The sequence below is a fragment of the Gekko japonicus genome, unplaced genomic scaffold (genome assembly GCF_001447785.1).
Source record: "Gekko japonicus isolate JY-2015 unplaced genomic scaffold, Gekko_japonicus_V1.1 scaffold31, whole genome shotgun sequence".
Classification (NCBI taxonomy): Eukaryota; Metazoa; Chordata; class Lepidosauria; order Squamata; family Gekkonidae; genus Gekko; species Gekko japonicus.
The window spans coordinates 1,947,352-1,969,986 of NW_015161404.1; the positions used below are offsets into that span (position 1 = coordinate 1,947,352).

Sequence of the window (22,635 nt, forward strand, 5' to 3'; positions counted from 1 at the left end):
GAGGAAGGAGTCAAGAAAGTCACACTCCACGGGTGGAATTCTTTCCATCCATGGAAATACTGATCCAAGCTGTTTTTTGATGTAGAGGATTCTACATGAGAGAGAAGACACTGACAGAAATATTTAGGGTTAAAATTAAAGTGTTGTACCAGAAACGTCTGACAGAGTAGGGAACAGTAAAAAACCAGTAACTTAGTTTCCCCGCCTTTATCCCCACCCCTTTCATAATGAACATTTTATTCATTAGATATGAGCTCTCTCAATAATGGCATGAAAAATACAGCAGCATTTGTAAGAACAACTGGTCTTCTCCTTGAGTCCTTCTCAAAAGCCTCATAATGCCAGGCACGCTTGTATTCCCTAAGGGCTAATTTTTTATTTCCAATGAGCCCATCACTTCATGCAGAGTTGCTCCCATATCCTGTTTGTTCAAGTGCTCTCCATAAACTCCTTTCAGTCTAAAGCCATTCTTCTTTTTTCTAGTCTATATACAAATGACTGAAACAGTAATCCCAAATATGTATTTATTTGAAGTATCCCAGTGATTTCAGTAAAGCATGCTTCCAACTAAATTTAAGATCACAACATGGCTCTATTTGACTTCCAGATCTGTGTAAGTTAACCAATTTTATTCATGTAATGGTTTTGCTACACATAATAACAACATGAACTATATGAAGAAGAAGATGAAGAGGAGGAGGAGGAGAATGGATTTATACCCCGCCCTTCACTCGGAGTCTCAGAGCAGCTTACAAACTCCTTTCCCTTCCCCTCTCCACAACAGACACCCTGTGAGGTAGATGGGGCTGAGAGAGCTCTTTCCAGAACTGGAGAGAACAGCTCTGACAGAACTATGGCTTGCCCAAGGTCATCCAGCAGCTCCAAGTGGAAGAGTGGGGAATCAAATCCAGTTCTCCCAGATTAGAGTCCATGCGCTTAACCACTACACCAAACTGACTCTCTTACTGCGTGTACCAATATTTCAACAGACTTAAATCGGTAACACTACTTCTCCAGTAACTTCTTTGTTAGTACATGAATCTGAATTTCTCTAAGCCTGTGTTTCATTACACTGCTAGATAAAAACACAGATTCATGCAAAAGAAAACTTGGCACACTGAACTAGCTAGACAAACCAGCTGGCCATTTATAATTCTCTGTGTTCAACTGAGCAATGTTTACCATATATCTTCTTTGCCATTTTGCAGGCTACACTATCATGAGGACAACACTACACATGGTATTCCAGACTACATTTGGATACTATTGTAGTACAGCTGCATCGATCCAAATAGCAAAAATATTCAGACAACAAGACTATCTTGAAAGTAAGAGTTATTTCTTCAGAGTTGCATTTACTTGGAAGAAAAAGCAAATGCAGATAGTAATGAGATAATTTTCAGCTTTTCCAATTCCTGAAAGTTTGAGTTGTTGTTATTATTTATTTATTTATTTGATTTATCAATTGCCCCATCCTGGTTTATGCCGGGCTCTGGGTGATATACAACAGAGGCACAAAGCCACAAAATGAATATACAAAACATTAAGAATTCAAATTAACAAAATTAGAATAACAACTTTTAAAAACCAGATTAAAAGAAGTCTCAGATGACATTCTTAAAAATTTCATCCCAGTTCTGGACTGCCTGGCCACTTTCAGAACAGAAGATCAGAATTAAGGGGAGGGGGCGAGGAAGAGGGTGCCAGCCATGATATAACACTGCTGCTGTCCTCAACCAAAAGCCTGGCGGAACATCTCTGCCTTGCAGGCCCTGTAAAACTGCATCAGATCCCGCAGGCAGAGAGTTCCGCCAGGTCGGGGCCAGGACCGGAAAAACCCTGGCCCTGATCGAGGACACAGCTGGACATCTTTGGGGCCAGGGATCACCAGCAGGTTGTTATCTGCAGAGCGTAAAGCTCTCCTGGGGACATACCAGAGAAGATGGTCTCGCAGGGCATGACAGGAAAGGAACCAGTTGCTGATCTTGATGAAGATGGGAAAAATGCCAGCCTGCCAATATGCACGACCTGGGCCTCCATAGTTAAGTAGGCATCAAAAATCACGCCCAAACTCTTGACGGACAGCACCAGGATCAATGGCGTTCCATCAAAAGCTGGAAGCCATGACTGCAATCCCGAAGCCCCACCACCACCACAGAAATTCTGTCTTCATTGGATTCAGTCTCAGCCTGCTCCCTTTTAACCATTCCTCCATGGCCTCCTGGCCCTCGGCCAGATTCTGTGGGGTGGAAGCTGGGTGGCCATCCAATAACAGATGCAGCTGGGTGTCATGATGACACCCACGCCTGAAACTCTGCACCAGCTGGACGAGGGGGCACATATAAAATAAAATTGGAGAGAGGACTTTTCAACCTTTCTGGCCTGTCATTTTGTCTAGTGCCATCTTTGTCACAGTTGCATGTAAGGTGAAGTTGGTCCCTTTACCTGGGCTTTTGGTGACACTGTTTTGCTGAGGTAATATTCTTTCATGTTCTAGTAGTATATATAATCAGTGCTGCTAATTCTTAACACAGCCAGATCTGTGGATATTTGAATGCAGAGACTGGAGTCCTGAACAGACAAGACAGATTTTTCTACAAACCAGAAAAAAGGCGCTTTCTTGAAAGAGCACTTAAGTATTTTTTGCATTTCTTTGTGGACTTTTGTCCAAAAGAGTGTAGCTTTTTCACAAGTCCACCACATATGGTAAAATGAGCCCTCATGTTTTTTACATTTCCAACATTTATTTGACATATTCTGGTTCATATTTGCAATTTTCTTTGGGGTCATATACCACCTATACATCATTTTGTAACAATTCTCTCTAACATTGGTACAGGGTGATATCTTAATAGCATTTTTCCACAAATATTCCCAGGTTTCTATGTCAATTTCCTTGTTCATATTTATTGCCCATTTTAACATTTGCTCTTTCACAGTCTCATCTTCTGTATACCATTTTAACAACACTTTATACATTTTAGAGATATCTTTTCCCCCTCCACTCTCCCATACCTTTTCCATTTCATTTTTTTCCTCTCTAAAACCATAATTTCTTTTGTCTGACCTAAAAAGGTCAGAGATCTGCATGTATTTCAACCATTCATATTCATATTCAATTTCATTCTGCTTTTTCATTACCCATTCTGTTCCCTCTTTTTTTATTATGTCTTTATACAGCAACCAATCTTTGTCTCTACGTCTTGAGTAAGATGTTAACACTTCCACTGGTACAATCCAAAGTGGCCTTACATCACCAAAATATTTTTTATATCTCATCCATACCACAAATAATGCTTTTCTTACCACATGATGCTTAAAAAAGCTATCCATTTTTGTTTTGTCATACCATAAATATGCATGCCAACCAAATCTACAATCATGACCTTCTAACCCCAATAGCTTATCATTTTCTAATTTCACCCATTGCTTCAACCAGGTCATACAAACCGCTTCATAATATAATCTGAGATTTGGTAGCTGTAGTCCACCTCTGTCCTTGGCATCACAAAGTATTTTCATCTTAATTCTCGGTTTCTTGCCTGCCCAAACAAACTTTGATAGTTCTTGTTGCCACCTTTGCAGCAAATCTGTCTTACTAAGTATTGGTATTGTTTGGAACAGGAACATCAAACGTGGTAGGACATTCATTTTTATAACTGAAATTCTTCCCATCAGTGACAAGTTCATTTTGTCCCATTTCTTAAAGTCTTGGGTTAACTTAGCCCATAGTTTTTCATAATTGTTCTTATATAAGTCTATATTCTTTGCAGTTAACTCAATGCCTAAGTATTTCGTCTTCTTTACCACTTCACATTGTACCAAATTTTGTAGTTCCACTTGTTTTTGTTTCGTCATATTTTTGCAAATAAGCTTCGTTTTATTCTTGTTTACATAAAATCCTGCCAATTCTCCAAAATCTTTTATTTTTTGAAATAGTAACGGTAACTCTTCCGTCGGGTTTTCCACAATAAACATTACGTCATCTGCAAAAGCACGGTATTTATATTTAAAACCTTTATGTGTCAAACCCTTAATCTCTTGATCTTGTTGTATTTTTTGTAAAAGTACCTCCAACACCCAAATGAACAATAGCGGTGACAAGGGACAACCCTGCCGAGTACCTTTCTGTACCTTGAAGCTATCGGTCAATTCTTTATTTACATTCAGTGTAGCTCTTTGTTCCGAATAGATAGCTTCAATACAATTTCTGAACTGTTGTCCCGTATCAATTTTTTCCATCATCTGTAACATAAACTTCCAATTAAGATTGTCAAATGCTTTTTCCGCATCCACAAACAAAAAAGTTACCTCTTTTTCAGGGTGCTTTTCATAGTATTCCACTGCGTCCATTACTATTCTTACATTATCTCGAATTTGTCTTTTTGGCAGAAAGCCCGCTTGATCTTCTGAAATCACTGTTTGTAAGTAGTTTTTCACTCTTTCTGCAATAATTTTTGCAAAGATCTTATAGTCATTATTTAGGAGAGAAATTGGCCTGTAGTTCTTTACATTCGTTAGTTCTTGGCCTTCCTTTGGTATCAATGAAATGATTGCCTCTTTCCATGAGTCTGGCACTTTCTTGCACATCCGTATGTCGTTGGATAAAGCTTCCAGGGCCGGGACAAGTTCCTCTTTCATTTTTTTATAAAACTTCGCGGTAAATCCGTCCGGCCCTGGCGCCTTCCCCAACTTCGCTTCTTCAATTGCCTTCCTCACTTCCTCTGTTTGGATTGGCCCATTTAGTAAATCTTTAAACTCTTTGCTTATTTTGGATAGTGGAATCTCTTCTAAATATCTTTCAATCTTCTCAAGATCAATTCTATTTGCTTGAAACAATTTAGCATAATACTTGAAGAAACTTCTCTTTATACCATTAGGGTCAACGAATTCTTTTCCTTCTTCTATAATTTTGGTTATCATTCTTCTTTCTTTTCTTGCTTTGAGTTGCCAAGCTAGATATTTCCCCGGTTTATTCGCCCCTTCAAAAGATTTCTGTTGTAACTTCTTTAAATTCCAATAAAGCTCTTGGTTCAAAAAATCATTCAGCTGTTCTTTCAGCAACTGTAGTTCTCTAATAATCTTCTTTTTCCCCGGTTTCTTCTTCAGTTCTTTTTCTTTTTGGGCTATTTGTTCCAATACTTCCACTTGCCTTTGAAGTTTTTCCTTCTTTTGCTTCACATTTTGTGAGATGAGAATCCCTCTCATCACAGCTTTGTAAGCGTCCCACACTACCTGTATTGAAGTCTCTTTATTCAGATTTTGTTGGAAATATTGTTTTGTTTCTTCTTTTAACATTTCCATAACACCTTTTTTATCCAACAAATCTTCATTTATTCTCCAAAGAAAGGATTTATTCCTTTCAGTAGAGGTCCACAAAACAGGGTTGTGATCCGAGTTACATCTAGGCAGGATTTCTATTTTTTGTGTTTTCATTGACAATTCTTCTGACATCCAAATCATATCAATTCTGGAAAAAGAGCAATGTCTATTGGAATAAAAAGTAAAATCTTTCTGCGTTGGGTTCCATTTCCTCCACACATCTTCTAGTTTTTCCTGTTTGACTAGTTCAAAAAAGTTCTTTGGCAATTTTCCACTAATTTCGTTGCCTTTTTGTGATTGTCTATCCAGCCGATCTATAGTTCCATTAAAGTCTCCGGCCAAAATAACTTGATCATAAGTTTGTCCTTGTAGGTGTTCAGTTAAGTCCTTAAAGAACTTTTCTTTTGCTCCATTGGGTGCGTATATATTGACCACCAGTGTCTTTTTCTGTTGAATCATCACTTCCACACCCACATATCTTCCTTCCAAATCTTTGAAAATTTCTTTAGGTTGTAAATCCTTTTTCACATATATCACCACACCTTTTTTCTTATTTAAGGCCGAGGAATAAAATTCTAATCCCAATTTAACATTTTTTAAATATTTGGCATCCAGTTTTCTAATATGAGTTTCTTGCAAGCATATCAAGTTACAATTTTGTTTTTGTATCCAATAATTGATTCTTTTCCTCTTGTTAGGTGAATTTAATCCATTCACGTTCCATGACAACAATTTGTAATCCATTGTAGATTCTTAATTTAAAGTTCTCCAAAGACGTCAGAATTGTCCGCCTTAAATTTATAAAAATCCGTCACCGACCTGATCTGGACTCTCCCACCTTTGTAAGTAAAGGATAAGCCTTGTGGAATTTCCCATCTGTACCTAATATTCAAAGTCCTCAGTTTATCCACCAAAGGCTTATACCTTTTTCTGTCTTGCAGTACTGCTCGGGGGAGTTCTCTCATCACCATAATCTTGTTTCCTTCCATTTCAAAAGGGACGGTGAATTGTTTCTTAAAAATATCTTCTGTAGTTGTTCTTGTTACAAATTGTACAATAACATCTCTTGGTAAATTTTTCTTTTCTGCAATTCTGGAGTTCACTCTGTATATCAAATCAAAATCAGAGTCCATTGTCCCTTCATCTTCTTCCAAATATGATGTTATTGCCTTCATCATTTCATCTCTTATATCTTCATTTTCCTTCTCTTTAATGCCCCTGAATCTCAGATGGGTTTGCATCCTTCTGAACTCCATCATTGTTTCTGATCTTCTAAATTGCTGAGTCAAAGAATCCTGTTTTTCTTCCACTTGTTGCATCTTCTCTTCCACTTCCGTAGTTTTGGTTGCATTAGCCTGAATCTCCTTTTTGACTCCTTCTATTTCTTGCTTGATTGAAGTTATCTCAGTAGTGACCAAATCTTTAATTGCCGCTATGTTCTTCTCCTGAACCTCTTCAAGTTGTTTCAGATGAATCTGAGTCTGCTTTGCCATTTGTGCCTCCAGTTGCTTTTCAATCTGTTCCCCCATCCTTTTTTCACTTTGTTCTCCCATAGCTTGTATTGCTTCCAGCATCCTTTTCTCCATTGCCTCCATGGCAGCATACATCTCTTTCTTATCCTTCTCCCTCTCTTTTGACATCTTGGGGGTTGGTGTCAGCCTAGTTGGTGTTGAATTAGTTCTTGGTCTCACTTTTGGCTTAACGTCAGGATCAGAGTCAGCTCTTTTCGGTCCTCTTCTGGTCTCCGTTTTGGTGCTTTTCCTGCGGTGCGCAAATTCACAAACAAACAGTCTCTTCTAAAGGGTAGCCTTCAATCAGCCATTCCCTTCTATTTTCGCTTTTAAAAACCCTCTAAAAGAAGTTTAAAGTCAAATTTAAAGTCAGGTCCTCCTCAAAATGTCGGGCGCAACTTCTCTATGGTATTCGGGTATAGAGTAGGTCAGGTTACCGTATTCCAGGTCCCGTCTGTTCGTATACACTCACTTCCGGTTCTGCTCTCTTGTAGCTCCGAGTCTCTTCCTGTTGGCTTCCTGTTGGCTTCAGCCCTTCTTTCAGGGCTTCCTCTTCCTGTTCCAGCACCTCGGAGTATTTTTTTCGTTACACCGGCCTGCTCCTCCCGCGATACAGTTCGTCAGTTTCGGTTTTCGGCTGCGCACATATCTCAATTCCCACCGCAGGAATGTTAAACAATGTTCTTTTTTACTGTTTTAAAGCCTTCAATCAACTATTTTCTTTGCCGGAATCGGATTTCTGGGAATGTTTGGTCATTTCCCGCTCAACTGCTTGTTTCAATTTTTATCTTATCACAGTTCAGGTAAGCGGCACGTTTATTGTTATCTAGCACGATCAAATCGGGTTTCGCATTGCTTCTTTTCACTTACTGTTGTTGCCCATCTTCAAGAGGTCGGCTGGTAGAGAGCTTAAACCGGTAATCCGGCTCGAACGGCCGCTGCAGAGTTGCTTGGCACTTGCCTTCTTCGGGGGAGGAGATCAAAGCATGAAACGGCTCCTTCGGGAGCCGGATCACGCCAACCTCACACTCCCTCTTATGCGCTGCTGCCTGCTTGTCCCCCCCCCTCACTGGGGAGCGATGCGTTGGGCTGAAAACTGCCCAAGCTGTCAAAAGCGGCCGTCGCTCACTTCGCACAATCGCGAAAGTGTGTCAGTCCTCCATCTTAGCCCGACCGGAAGCCTTGTCTAGTACCATCTTTGTCACAGTTGCATGTAAGGTGAAGTTGGTCCCTTTACCTGGGCTTTTGGTGACACTGTTTTGCTGAGGTAATATTCTTTCATGTTCTAGTAGTATATATAATCAGTGCTGCTAATTCTTAACACAGCCAGATCTGTGGATATTTGAATGCAGAGACTGGAGTCCTGAACAGACAGGACAGATTTTTCTACAAACCAGAAAAAAAGCTCCCTTTTAACCATTCCTCCATGGCCTCCTGGCCCTCGGCCAGATTCTGTGGGGTGGAAGCTGGGTGGCCATCCAATAACAGATGCAGCTGGGTGTCATGATGACACCCAAGCCTGAAACTCTGCACCAGCTGGACGAGGGGGCACATATAAAATAAAATTGGAGAGAGGACTTTTCAACCTTTCTGGCCTGTCATTTTGTCTAGTGCCATCTTTGTCACAGTTGCATGTAAGGTGAAGTTGGTCCCTTTACCTGGGCTTTTGGTGACACTGTTTTGCTGAGGTAATATTCTTTCATGTTCTAGTAGTATATATAATCAGTGCTGCTAATTCTTAACACAGCCAGATCTGTGGATATTTGAATGCAGAGACTGGAGTCCTGAACAGACAAGACAGATTTTTCTACAAACCAGAAAAAAGCTTCAGGTTTGCAGAATAATCTGATTTAAAAATAAAAATGGGTGTGTGTGTTAAACTCCCCAAATAATAGAAGCAAGCTCCTGTAGCTTTACGAAATCTGTGCCACTATGGGGGTCACTAATTTCTGTCAGTAAGGTGGTGAGGGGCAGGGCCCTTTCCAGGGCAGTTTTGGCCTGGGGGGGCGAACGCATCAGGGCCAGAGCTGGCAGAAACCACCTGGTGATGTAAGAACTACATGACTTGCCTGACTCACTCAGGAATGGCTGATGGTTACTGTTCAACAGCAGCCGTCCCACAAAAGCCAGTGTGACGCAGTGCTAGAGTTTCAAACTAGGATCTAGGAAATCCAGCTGTCTTGTTAAGTCCTCTTGCAGCTGATCTTCAGACAGTTAAGGCTCCAATGTGGCAAAATATCACAGACACAAACACATAGATTACAAATAAATTAGACCTGGCGTTGAAAGCCATGGCTGGTTGGCTTAGACTGAGTCGACTGGAATTGAATCCGACGAAGATGGAGGTCCTGTGCCTGAGTTGGAGCTCTCTGAGGGTAGGGATCCCGCTTCCAACCTTCGATGGGTTGCCATTGGTGCTAGCCCTGGAGGTTAGAAGCTTGGGAGTGCTCCTAGACGCCTCCTTAACAATGGAAGCACAGGTAGCAGCCACTGTGAAGTCAGCCTTTTATCATATTCAGCTGATCAAGCAGCTGGTTCCCTTCCTTGAACGTAATGACCTGGCAACAGTGATCCATGCTGTGGTTACCTCAAGACTGGATTACTGTAAGGCTCTCTACATGGGGCTGCCCTTGTCCCAAATCCGGAAGCTGCAGCTGGTGCAGAATGCAGGGGCCAGGCTGCTGTTGGGCCTCCATATGTGGGAGCACATCCGGCCTGCGCTAAAAGCACTGCACTGGCTGCCTACAGCATACAGAATTCGGTTCAAGGTGCTGGTTCTTACCTTTAAAGCCCTATATTGTCAGGGTCCTACCGCCTTTCCCCACATGTTCCCCAAAGAGCACTCCGGTCAGGGTCCCTAAACCACCTGGCCCTACCGGGCCCCAGAGAAGCCAGGCTGGCTGCAATGAGGGCCAGGGCTTTATCAGTGGCAGCTTTGCACTGGTGGACTGAGCTCCTGGAAGACATCAGGGCCCTGTGGGACCTTTTACAGTTCCACAGGGCCTGCAAGACGGAGCTCTTCCACCAAGCTTTCGATTAGGGAGCCGCATCCAAGCAGCTATAGCCCTGGCCCAACATCAACATTAACAACATTGCTAACAGCCAAGTAACCCAGACTATGATGTCAGCCAGCTGTTACCGGAGAATGCTGTTATGTCCACCATCTGATACAAACTAGCACTTTATATTTGTATATTTTAAAATTATACTCATACTGTATCGTCCTGATTTTGTTCAACTCTTGTTTTAATTGTTTTACATCTCTATATTAGCTGCCCTGAGCCTGCCTTGGCAGGGAGGGCGGGATATAAATTAAACAAACAAACAAATAATACTTTGAACGCTAATGAGAAATCAAATGTTATTTAAAAAATTCTGTAGCTCTTGCTACAGCATTAAAAATACCTCCAGCCTCAATGGAGTTATACAAGGTTGCCTCATGTTCTGAAAAGCATCATTCAGGAATTCATAAAGCTGGGTGTGCAGCTGCTAAGGGAGGTAAATAATCTCTACAGCTGAGCATTTCCCATGGTGCCTGAAAAGCATTTCTCTCCCAAGGACAATGCTGTGCATGAACACTGCTGATGACCAAAATAAGAACTGCTGGATTACAGTCCTTAAGAGGAAGCAAGTCCCACTTAAATAAACACAATTTCCATTTTATGTACAGGTTCAGGGTGTTACTAGCTCCAAGGCACAACCTTCTGAGTGCTTATTTCTCACACGCCCCTGGGATGTGAGTGCTTGTGTAGAAGCAACACTTGAAAACAACCTAAATTTGCTAGCTTTCTGAAGACTCTGTCATGAATATCTTGTTTCTGTGGCAGCCATCAAAGAATACCAAACGAATTCAGTAGCTGGCTCAAATCCAACACACTTACCTCTGCATATTTTGCCACAGAGCTAGCTTCAACAGCATAGACTTTTCTAGCTCCAGCTTGCACGGCAAAAAATGAAAGGATTCCTGATCCACAGCCAACATCTAAGACCACCTTGAAACAAAAGAAGGGGGGGAGGGAGTATGTCACTTTGTAAAGTGTTGTTTATGTTCCAAGATTTTATTGGTGCATTCAGAAGGTATAAGCAGCACCCAGCAGCTGTTACCAAATGTCTATAGATTCTTTTGTGAAGCACACCATTAGAAAGAGCTTCTAATTGGAACTATGCCTAAGTTTCTTCATTACCCTTTCAAAGCAACATTTCAGCATTGAATTCATGCTGATGGAGAAAAACAAGGGCACAGCTATGGTATCCGATTTGCTCCAAGTGCTTCTTCATAGCTGATGGAGATGGCAAAACAAAGGACACATTGTAATGAAATCATAATAATCATGTAGCACGGTGTGCCTCATCTGGAAATGTGCAAATTAGCCATCATTTACTCTTACAAGACACTTGCGTGATTTCTTTGCTCTCTAAGATTCACCTCACACAGTGCCATAATTGAGAACCAGCAGTAGGAAGAGCAAATATTTTGATGATTACGATGATTAAAACACCCTCTGGTTTATTAAAAAAAGTTCACACTCTGGCTTGCATCATCATCGGTTCCCTAACATGGCTTAGAACTAGATTAAACACACAATTATAATAAAATAAAAACAAAAACAGCAGGAAAAACATCACTTAAGAATATACATGCAGCCAAAACTATGTAAAAATAATGCCTTAAAAATCAACCAAATACGCCAGGGATGAGCAAATTCTTTTCATTTTCAGTGCTACAATATAAAAGTTACAATGTCAGGAAGATGAGCTTTTTTTTTCTTTGTAGAAGAAACAATTTCACATAATAGTGAAAGTAACAAGCCCCGAAACTAGTTACTATTTTTAGTTACTTTTTTAAATTAGTAACTAATGTTTCCAGTCTTACACAGAGTTCATCACTCTCACTCCTAAGGTCACAGAAGCATAGAATTGGAAGGGACCTCCAGGGTCATCTAGTCCAACCCCCTGCACAATACAGGAAATTCACAAATACCTCCTCCTCCACACCTGCAGTGATGGCTGTTCCATGCCCAGATGATGACCAAAAAAACCCTCCAGGATTGCTTCCTGACCTCAAAGTGGCAATCAGCATTTCCCTGGGCATGTTAAAAAGGGCCACAAGAACTAAGCACTGAGGCAACCCTTCCTGCCCTCCCTCTCATGAACTGCCTAAGTTCACAGAATCAGCATTGCTGTCAGATGGCCATCTAACCTCAGTTTGAAAACCTCCAAAGAAGGAGAGCCCATCACTTCCCGAGGAAGCCTGTTCCACTGAGGAACTGCTCTAACTGTCAGGAAGTTCTTCCTAACGTTTAGCCAAAATCTCTTCTGATTTAATTTCAACCCACTGGTTCTGGTCCGACCTTCTGGGGCAACAGAAAACAACTCCACACCATCCTCTAGATGACAGCCCTTCAAGTACTTGAAGATGGTAATCATATCACCTCTCAGTCGTCTCCTCTCCAGGCTAAACATACCCAGCTCCTTCAACCTTTCTTCATAGGACTTGGTCTTCAAACCCCTCACCATCTTTGTTGCTCTCCTCTGGACACGTTCCAGCTTGTCTATATCCTTCGTAAATTGTGGTGCACAAAACTGAACACGATACTCTAGGTGAGGTCTAACCAGAGCAGAGTAAAGTGGTACCATCACATTGCATGATCTGGACACTACTATACTTCTGTTGATACAGGCAAAATCACATTTGCCTTTTTAGCTACCGCATCACACTGCTGACTCATATTCAGTGTATGGTCTACTAAGACCCCTAGATCCTTTTCACACATACTACTGCCAAGACAAGTCTCCTCCAACCTATAATTATGCAGAACTTTACATTTATCCCCATTAAAATTCATTACATTTCTTTTAGCCCAGTTTTCCAGCCTGTCAAGATCATCCTGTATCTTGACTCTGTCTTCTACCATATTTGCTGCCCCTCCCAATTTAGTCTCATCTGCAAATTTAATAAGCATTCCCTCTATCCCTTCATCCAAATCACTGATAAAGATGTTGAACAAAATAGGTCCCAGGACAGATCTTTGAGGCACTCCACTTGTCACTCCTCTCCAAGAAGATGAGGTACCATTCACAAGCACTCTTTGGGTGTGATCTGTCAACCAGTTACAGATCCACCTAACAGTCATAGGATCCAAACCACATTTTTCCAATTTGTCAGCAAGTATAGTATGTGGAACCTTATTAAAAGCCTTACTAAAATCAAGATAAACTATGTCTACAGCATTCCCCTGATCCAGCAAGGTAGTAACTTTCTCAAAAAAAGAGATAAGGTTGGCCTGACATGACTTGTTTTTGAGAAACCCATGCTGGCTCTTAGTAATTACAGCTGTCCTTTCTAAATGCTCAAGGACTGTCTGTTTGATTATTTGTTCTAAAACTTTCCCAGGTATAGATGTCAAGCTGATGGGTCGGTAGTTACCCAGATCCTCCTTTTCCCCCTTCTTGAAGATGGGGACAACATTTGCCCGCCTCCAATCTTCTGGCACCTCACCTGTTCTCCAAGAATTCTCAAAAGTAATGGACAGAGGCTCAGAAATTACATCCGCGAGTTCTTTTAGTACCCTTGGATGCAGCTCATCTGGTCCTGAAGACTTTGTTTCATTTATGTACTACCCCTATGTCAATCCCAGTCTGCAACTCCATTCCCTCATCATGTGTTCTGTTTTTGCCATGTTGAGCACCATTTCCCCTTGCAAGAGAAGACTGAGGAATAGTAGGAATTGAGCAGTTCTGCCCTCTCTTCATCACCTGTTACAATTTCACTTTCCTGTCCCCGCAATGAGCCTACCATGTCCTTGCTCTTTTCCTTACTTTGAACAGAAGAAAATAACCCCTTTATGTTGTTTTTAGCATCTCTTGCTAGCTTAAGATCATACTGTGCTTTAGCTTTCCTTACTCTCTCTCTACAAGCATTGGCATGATGAGCCATACTGTGGAACCACACAGATGAAATCCCTTAAGTGACACCCTTTCCTTTATCAAAATCTCAATATATGCACTTACAACATACATCTACACAGGAGTTTCCCATCAGAAGAGAGAACATAAGAGAGAAGCCAGTGTTGAATCAGGCCAGTGGCCTCTGTGTCACACAGTGGCCAAAACCCAGGGGCCATCAGGAGGTCCACCAGCGGGGCCATTTGATGGCACCTTCCACCACAGCTGAATATACCCAACGTACAATTTATGTATGTTTCCCACACACAGACAGATTTCTTCAAACAAAACATTTTTAAAAACTGCTATGGGAATTTGGCACCAAACACTGTATAGAGCTGGACCGAAAAGCCTCGTCACCAATTCACTGTATCCCAGGCGCCTTTGAGAGCCAGTTTTCCCTGGAGCAATTCTAGAGACAGCGTGACTAGAGACATCCTTCTCTTTATACATTACAAAGTTCTTGTATTTGTTCAGCAATGACACAAGGACTTTGAAGCAGATGCTCAAAGAGACTTGTGTGTCTCCCAGACTCAAGCATGTACTTTACTGGCTCCATTTACAGAATCACATTACTTAAATGGTTCCATGAACATTTTGCAGTGGAACCAGTAACAGTTCTACAGGGTAGGTTAAGGATGAGTAAGCAATATGGAGGGAACTAGGGCTGTCAACCTCCAGATGGCAGCTGGATATCTCTCATTATTACAACTGATCTCCAGGCAACAGAGATCTGTTCCCCTGGAGAAAATGGCTGCTTTGGAAGGTGGACTCTATGCCATTATACCCCCATTGAAGTCCCCCTCCCCAACCTCCACAGGCTCCACTCCACAGGCTCCTGAGGGACGGCCTTTCCCCATATCTACCCCAGAGAGCACTACGGTCGGGGTCACAAAACCGATTGACCCTCCTGGGCCCAAAAGATGCCAGGCTTGCAACTACCAGGGCCAGGGCCTTTTCAGGAGAGAGCCAGTTTGGTGTAGTGGTTAAGTGTGCGGGCTCTAATCTGGGAGAACCAGGTTTGATTCCCCACTCCTCCACTTGCACCTGGCTGGATGGCCTTGGGCAAGCCGTAGTTCTGATAAGAGCTGTCCTTGAAAAAGAGCAGTTTCTGTCAGAGCTCTCTCAGCCCCGCCTACCTCACAGGGTGTCTGTTGTGGGGAGGGGAAGGGAAAGGAGTTTGTAAGCTGCTTTGAGACACCTTTGGGTAGTGAAGGGCGGGGTATAAATCCAATCTCTTATTCTCTTCTTCTTCAGTGGCGGCACCATCCTGGTGGAATGAGCTCCCGGAGAAGATCAGGTCCCTTTGGGATCTTTTGCAATTCCGCAGGGCCTGCAAGATGGAGCTCTTCCACCAGGCCTATAGTTAGGAGTCGACACCACATTAACATCATAGTAACAGCTATACTCCTGGCCCTTGGCCCTTGACATGTAGCCTGCGCCGCTTGACTGTTAGGAAGATTGGGAGCAAAATGATGGTGAGACTTTGTGTACACTCTCAATGTATGCCATCCCATAACAACTAATTTAGTATGCAACACTTTATAAATTATGATTTTATGAATGAACTGTTTTACATGATTTTATGTGATTTTAATTGTTTGTATTAATCAGTGTAAGCCACCCTGAGCCTGCTGTAAAGCGGGGAAGGTGGGGTAAAAACCTAATAAATAATAATAGCAGCAATAACAACAACAACAACAACAATAATAATAAATATCTAGGTATTCCCCAACCCAGAGATAGCAACCCTACCAGATGCCCCAGTCACAAGTAAAAGACAGAACTCCCACTTAACATCTGTTTCAAAGTATTCATGTCATTGCTCAACACAAACAGGGACTTTGTAATGTGTAAAGCGGGCCTTAGCACTAGAGATAGAGTTTTCCTGGAGCCTGCTTAAGTTTTATCTATTAAAAAATGGTTGATACAGTACATGGGAGCCCAGCACTCATTTTTGGCTTGACTAAACCAATCCCATCTGCCCCTTTCTCCAGTGTAAAGAGGCAAGGAAATGTTATAGGCTGAGAGTAGGCACAATGAGAATGGCGAGCAGAATTCAAATGTGTATCTGACTCCCCTCCAAATGTTCAATCACGGTGACAGAAAACAAGCACATATTCTTCTGAATTGGTCTCAATGATTTTTCTTTGTATATGAATTCTGCAACAGCTGCCCACTGACTACAGCCATCTTTCTCCGCAGAGGGAAATCTGGCATATCACCTTATGCTATAAGGAAAAGCCACTGTATTCATAACCAGTGATGGCCTGAATATTCTGAGGCCACTGAAGTCACTATTCCAAAAAGCAGAATAAAGGTTTAATAGTAAAGTGGGCAGCAGAGCACTGGTAATATGAGGAATGAATGTGCTTCCTAAAACTTTTTAACCAAGAGGCAGATTGATAATGGTCCTTTGCCTTGCCAGAATGCACATGAGAACAATGCAGTATGGAATATCTGTATGAAATCATACTGCTTCTTTTATTACAAGTGAAACTGAGGAATATATTTACTACACCTCATTCAATAAAATTTCATACAGATACTGGGGACCAGATTAGCCATCAGTTAACCATTCGTGTTCAAAGCTATGTGCAGTTTTAAAGTAGAATAGAGAAGAGAGGTTTCCCTGGTTAGTACACTGTACTAGAAATCCCAAACTATACTTTTTTTAGCTAAATAGTCACCCAATCCTGACCTGGAAAAAAAATGGAATATATGAAAAAAAACTGTTAAGAATAAAGTGTTCAGGTATCTTAGTATGCAATGTACGAATTTAACTGAAACTAGCCTGATACCCATGCTTAGCTACGGTATTTAATTTCCATAAATCCAGTTATAATACTGATGATGTAAAGTTTGAAATGTAACATTTGTTGTAGGAATTCTAATGGAGAAGAATGTAGTGTAAAAAATGAAGTGAGACATATGTACTTTTCCCCCCTCTACTGAAGGACCTCTCTGTAGAGTGCTGGGGCAGACTCCCTCACGGTTTTAAACACCCTCCAACCGCTGCTGCACCTGACAGACAACTGCCTGTTAGGTGTAGGAGGTGGGGGGAGTGAGTTGGAAGCCATCAGAGAGTCTGGGCCAGCAGCATTGCTAATGTGATCCTGCTGGGGCGACGTCCCTGATGGATTAAAGTACCCTGGTCCTGCTCCTACACCTGATAGACATCCACCTGTCTGGTGTTGGGGGGGATTATGTTTAAAGGCTGGGCCAGCAGCAGGGCTAAGGCAATCTTGCTGAGCAAACCTCCCTGGCGGCTGTAAGCATCCCACCTCCTCTCCTACACCTGACAGGCAGCTGCCTATCCAGTGCAGGAGGGGGAGGAGTATTAGAAGCCACTGTGGAGGCGGGGCTGGCAGGATCACTAAGGCGTTACTGCTAGGGCAAGCTCCCTCGTGGCTTTAAGCTTTTCGCAAGTAGAGCTGTTCAGTTTGCTCAAGACCAAACTTTCAGTGCAGCATCTATCCTTGAGAAATAAAGAGACTCCTCCACAAGCATAAGAAAACTAGTGTTACCCAGGAAACCATGATGTTGCTCACTACTCTGCACTGTGTTTTCTATATAAACTGGTCCTAAAGGCTACTGAAAGAAGCCCTGTGTTACATGGCCTCTGTTCCAACTATAATCAGTCTGATTACATGGGATACAGTGAATTGTAAGGCTTACAAATATTGCCCTGCTACTTTGCATATTCTGAAATGATCCCTTTGAGCCAAACTGTCTTCAAGCTTATTTCCAGTTCCTCATACAGAACTGAGTTAAGCTCCCTTTTATTTTGCCTATGGTAAGCTCTCTAAGTGTCAGTTTAAATTACATCATCTTTGCCTAAAGGAGCTGGCTTTCACAGAATAACTGACACCAAATGGTGATTCTTTTTTAAAAAAAGATTTAAAAGGGTGGGAATTAATCAGGTAAAGGTAAAGGTTTCCCTTGCTCGAAAGCCAGTTAAATCTGACTCTAGTGGTAGTGCTCATCTCCATTTCCAAGCCGAAGAGCCAGCGCTGTCCAATGACGTTTCCGTGGTCAAGTGGCCGGCATGACTAAGCACTGAGGCACACAGAATGCTGTTACCTTCCCACCGAAGCGCTACCTATTTATCTACTTGCAATTTCTTGCTTTTGAACTGCTAGGTTGGCAGGACCTGGGGCCAAAGACAGGAGCTCACTCCATTACGCGGCACTAGGGTCTTGAACTGCCAAGCTACAGACCTCAACGTCTTAACCTCTGGGCCACCATGGCCTCAATCAGGTAAAATTTTACAATAAAACAGGGGATTGGTAGGATTCTATGTTCTACTAAAGACCACTTTATCTAGGACCATATGAAGTCTTCTTATACTGAGTCAACTCACTGATACATCTAATCTAGCATTGTCTTCCCTAAATGACAACAACTCTCTAAAACTCTACTACCCATGGCTGCGATCAGACAGCATGCTTATCCTGTTGTGGCCATGCTTCTAATTTGATTGGATTTTTTAGTTCTGGAGCGCTTGGATCAGACATCTTATCCCTCTCCAGCTGCAACCATGGGGTGGGCAGTGAGGCAGCTTTTTTTGTTTGGTTTCTGTGCCCCCCCGACATGTCTGATGCCTTGCTGCCACACAGAGTGGGGGGGTTTTAGTTCCTTCTTCAGGTGTCCCCAGGGGCCCTGCCACTGCTGTCATCATGAAGCCCACCCACCCCAGCAACAGGGCTACCCTTTGGACAGAGGTTGTGTCCCCACCTCACCTGAGCCCTGCCAACCAAAAAAAATGGGGGAGGTTTTGGCTGAGCTGAAGAGGCTGGAACAGAGACCCAATAACCTGGGCAGAAACCTATCTGAAGCACAGCTCCCTAAAAACATCCCTTAAAACAGCAGAAAGGTTCACAATCCCCTCAAAATATTGTGGATGGGAAAACAAAGCAGGCAAATATCTACCTATGAGCACATCGCTAACTGCAAAAAAATAAAATGGCTCCAAAGACTGAAGGGAGTGGCTTGACTTTACAAGAGAGCAATCAGACATCCAGAGATGTGCTGTGAAACCAGCATGATCAGTAAATATTGTACTTTCTGCAGTGTCGGGAAAGTCAGGGGTGAGTACAGGGGGCTGACAACTGTAGATTGGAATACAGATGTTGCCATCTGATTGTGTAATTCAAATCCATTTGGGAATTGGCAGACGATGAGCATTCAATTTAGGAAGATGGAAATTACTGCAATTTAATTTGAGAAGGAAATCATGTAGATACAGATTAAAACAGAATAGAATTTTAATATTTTATCATATTATATTTTAAACTTTTAAATCATTATATTTTAGGGTTGCCAGGTCTACTTACCCAGCTGGCAGGTGGTAGGAGGAAGCCTTCTGGGAGTAGGGAGGGCAGGGTGATGTTGCTACACGTGACATCATTGGCATGATGACATCATGTGAAAGTGACATCATCACACTGAGCACATTGCATGGAGACGCTCTAGCATTTTGGTCAAAACTCTATGGTTACCATAGAATTTTGGCCAAAATGCTAGAGCGTCACTGCATGATGTGTCTGGCATGATGACATGACTTGTGTGTGGCGTCATCATGCTGATGATGTCAACATGAGATGGAGCTATTTGGGGGTGGGGCTTCCCCCACCAGCCAGCTGGACAGCAGTGGATTACAACCCCCGAAATTGGGGGGAACCCCGCCTCAACCAGGGGTCTGGCAACCCTATTATATTTACATGCTATGAGCCTCCCTGAGCCTGCGTGCAGGGTATGGCGGGATAAAAATCAAATCAAATAAACTAAAAAGATCTGGGGCTAAAATACAGCCCTGTTGGACTCCTTTCATTAATGGAATTAGATTGAAAACGTTTCCAATGACAGGGCTTTTAACCTTAACAAAAGATGTAAAATACAAAGATTTAATTTAAAATAGTAGTCTTGGTGGCATATGTAACTGTTCCAATTTGCCCCACAGATATGAGTGAGAAATGTAATCAAATGCAGCATGCAACTCAATAAAAGTGGCATATAGCTTTCTACTAAGATGAATATTCTTATCTGCCAAAAAACAACAACAACAAAAAGAGTATAAGCATGATGGAGCATAGAGGAACCTTCCTGAAAACCAATTTGTTCTGGACCAGTTGCAGACAAATTTCTCATCCAATGATGCAGTCTTAACTTGAGATAAGCAGCATATAATTTCTCAGGAATTGAAAGTAAACTAGGAACTGAGAAGATATAAAAGTATTTCAGTGTTTTATTTTTAAAGTAGTAAAGTATGGTATGATAAGAAAAACTGTATACATTTACTTTTTTGTCAAAATTTCCAGGAGTTATTCTTAAGGATAGGCTTGCCAAGTCCCTCTGGGGGGCGGGGAAATCCCTGCCCGAGAGGCCTGTTTACCCGCCACCGGCAGATCGGGCCCCGGGGGGGAACCCCACCCCCAAAGCACGCGACATGCCTGGCGTCAGCACATCACCCGGAAGTGATGCAGTCGCGTCGGCCATGTTGGGGGCAGGGGCGCGGTAATCCGAGGGAAAACTCTATGGTTTTCCCTCGGATGATTGTGGCCCCGCCCCCGGCGTGCACAATGTGGTCGCGTCACTTCCGGGGGCTGTAATTGCGGCGCACGTGTGTCCCCCGCTATACAGACGGTAAGGACTTGGCAACCCTACTTAGGGAAGAGAAGGGGAACCCTCCCCCCCCCATGCTTCAAAATTATCAGACAGAGGATCATACTGAAGAAAAGAAATCACTGTGTTCAAGAAACAGATTTCATATTTCTTTGGTGAGTGCTCTATTATTTTAAAATCAGTTTCTGATAAAATGGAAAGCTTACTTCAAATAGGTCTCCCTCAAAGTTCAGCAGAAGAGGATGCAGTTTTATATTTTAAAAGAGAAAAATATGGTAACTTCAACAGTAGCACTGGAAGACTAATTTTAGAACATAGCTTCCAAAGTACCAGAAATTTCTACTTCTCTAAACATATGGTGCTGTGATGTGTGTATGTATACTATGGGGGCAGCCTGGTGGTGGTGGGGAAAATGGGGGCACTGTATCAATGTACGACACTTCTGGCACAAAACCATGGGACAGTGTGATGTGCTAGAACCCACCTTTAGCTCTAAGGCTTAGCCATTGAGTTTACAGTGAATCCTAGAGCATTACCTCAACACATTTATGTCACTTCCTGTTTCAAGCAAGAAGTGATGCTGCGTTTTGGTATGATGCCAAATAACTTGTCTCCAATTTCTCCCCCCAGAATATCAGCTAGGGCTGGCAACCCCAATATGTATTTATTTAAAATATTCATCCTTCCTTATCTCTTTGGACTCAAGCTGGCTAACAAAGCAAAGCCACAACTTGCAAATACATAAAAATATAACAACATGCAAGGTCAAATAGCATGCAGGACAAATACATTACAACCACGGGTCTTTTCGTAGAAAAAGAGCTGCAGGAGCTTATTAGCATATGGTATGCTAATGAGCTCCTAGGCTATTAGCATAATAGCTCATTAGCATATGCAACACCCACTGACATCACCGGAAGAGATGTCAGAAGGAGAAGCAAAGGGGGGGGGGAAGGCATCTTCAAAAGCCTCCCCTTCCCTTCCCTGGGGGGTGGGGAAGCGAAGAGAGAAGGGGTTTAAACTTTAAACTTCTCACTAGAGTTAGGCCACAGAAGGAGGAAAGAGGGAAGGAAAGAGAGAGTAGATAGAAGGAAAGAAGAAGGAAAAGAGAGGAAGGAAGGAAGAGAAGGGAAGAGAAAGAGAGAAAGAAAAGGAGGAAAAGAAAAGGAAGGGGAAGGAAAGGAAAGGAGAGAAAGAAAGAGGGCAAAGAGATGGGGGGAGGGGGAGGCTCTCCCACCCCACCCCACTCGAGCCTCTGCCACCACCCCCCGCGAATCCCTCACATACCCTGCTCCAGTGCTGGCCCAGGGAGGAGGTGGGGGGGCCTCTTCTGGTCTCCCCCAGGCCGCAGTGTTCCGGTGCTGGCCCACGGAGGCGGCGACAGGCATCCTCCGACCTCTTCCAGGCCGCAGCGCTCTGACGCTGGCCCGGGGAGGCAGCAGGAAACGTCTTCTGGTCTCCCTCGGGCCGCAGCACTCCGGCGCTGGCCCAGGGAGGTGGCAATGGGCCTCCTCCGGCCTCCCCGGGGCCGCAGCACTCTGGCACAGGACCCAGGAAGATTGCGACGTGTCTCCCTGGAGGTGCAGCACTCTGGTGCGGGCCCTAGGAAGATGGCGACGGGCCTCCTCAAGCCTCCCTGGGGCCGCAACGCTCTGGCGCGGGACCAAGGAAGATGGCAACGGGCCTCCCTGGGGCTGCAGCGCTCTGGCGCGGGCCTTGGCAAAGCAGAAATGGGCCTCCTTGGGGCTCCCTGGGGCCGCAGCGCTCCGGCGTGGGCCCCAGGAAGGCAGTGACAGGCTTCTGGCCTCCCCAGGGCCGCAGCACTCCAGCGCGAGCCCCGGGAAAACAGCGACGGGCCTCCTCCAGCCTCCCCGGGGCTGCAGCGCTCTGGCGCTGGCCCCAGGAAGGCAGCGATGGGCCTCCTCTGGTTTCCCCGGGGTCTCAGCACTCTGGCGTGGGCCCCGGGTAAACAACAACGGGCCGCAGCGCAGGGAGCTGGGAGCGGGGCTTGCGTCTGCTGCCATTTTGTCAGCTCCTGGGCTCCCGGAGTGGCGCTCCGGCGCGCTCTGGCCCCAAAAGACCCCTGATTACAACCAGCTTGCCAAAATAATCTCCCTCTGCGAAATGACCTTTGGAATAAAGCCTTAGAGAAAACAAGTTAATTTAAACATTTAAAATAAAGAGACACACACATACACTACCAAAGATGCTGCAATTTACAACCTGACACTGA

General features: G+C 43.4%; 1 protein-coding gene across 1 annotated transcript in view; it reads right to left on the reverse strand.

Annotated features, from left to right (window-relative positions):
• LOC107122836 (histone-arginine methyltransferase CARM1-like) overlaps positions 1–22,635 on the reverse strand; it is a 99,688-nt gene that overhangs the window by 31,579 nt on the left and 45,474 nt on the right. Inside the window, exon 5 of the mRNA XM_015425979.1 lies at positions 10,715–10,825. Within this exon, the coding sequence (XP_015281465.1) occupies positions 10,715–10,825 (111 nt within the window). The remainder of the gene's footprint in view (positions 1–10,714; positions 10,826–22,635) is intronic.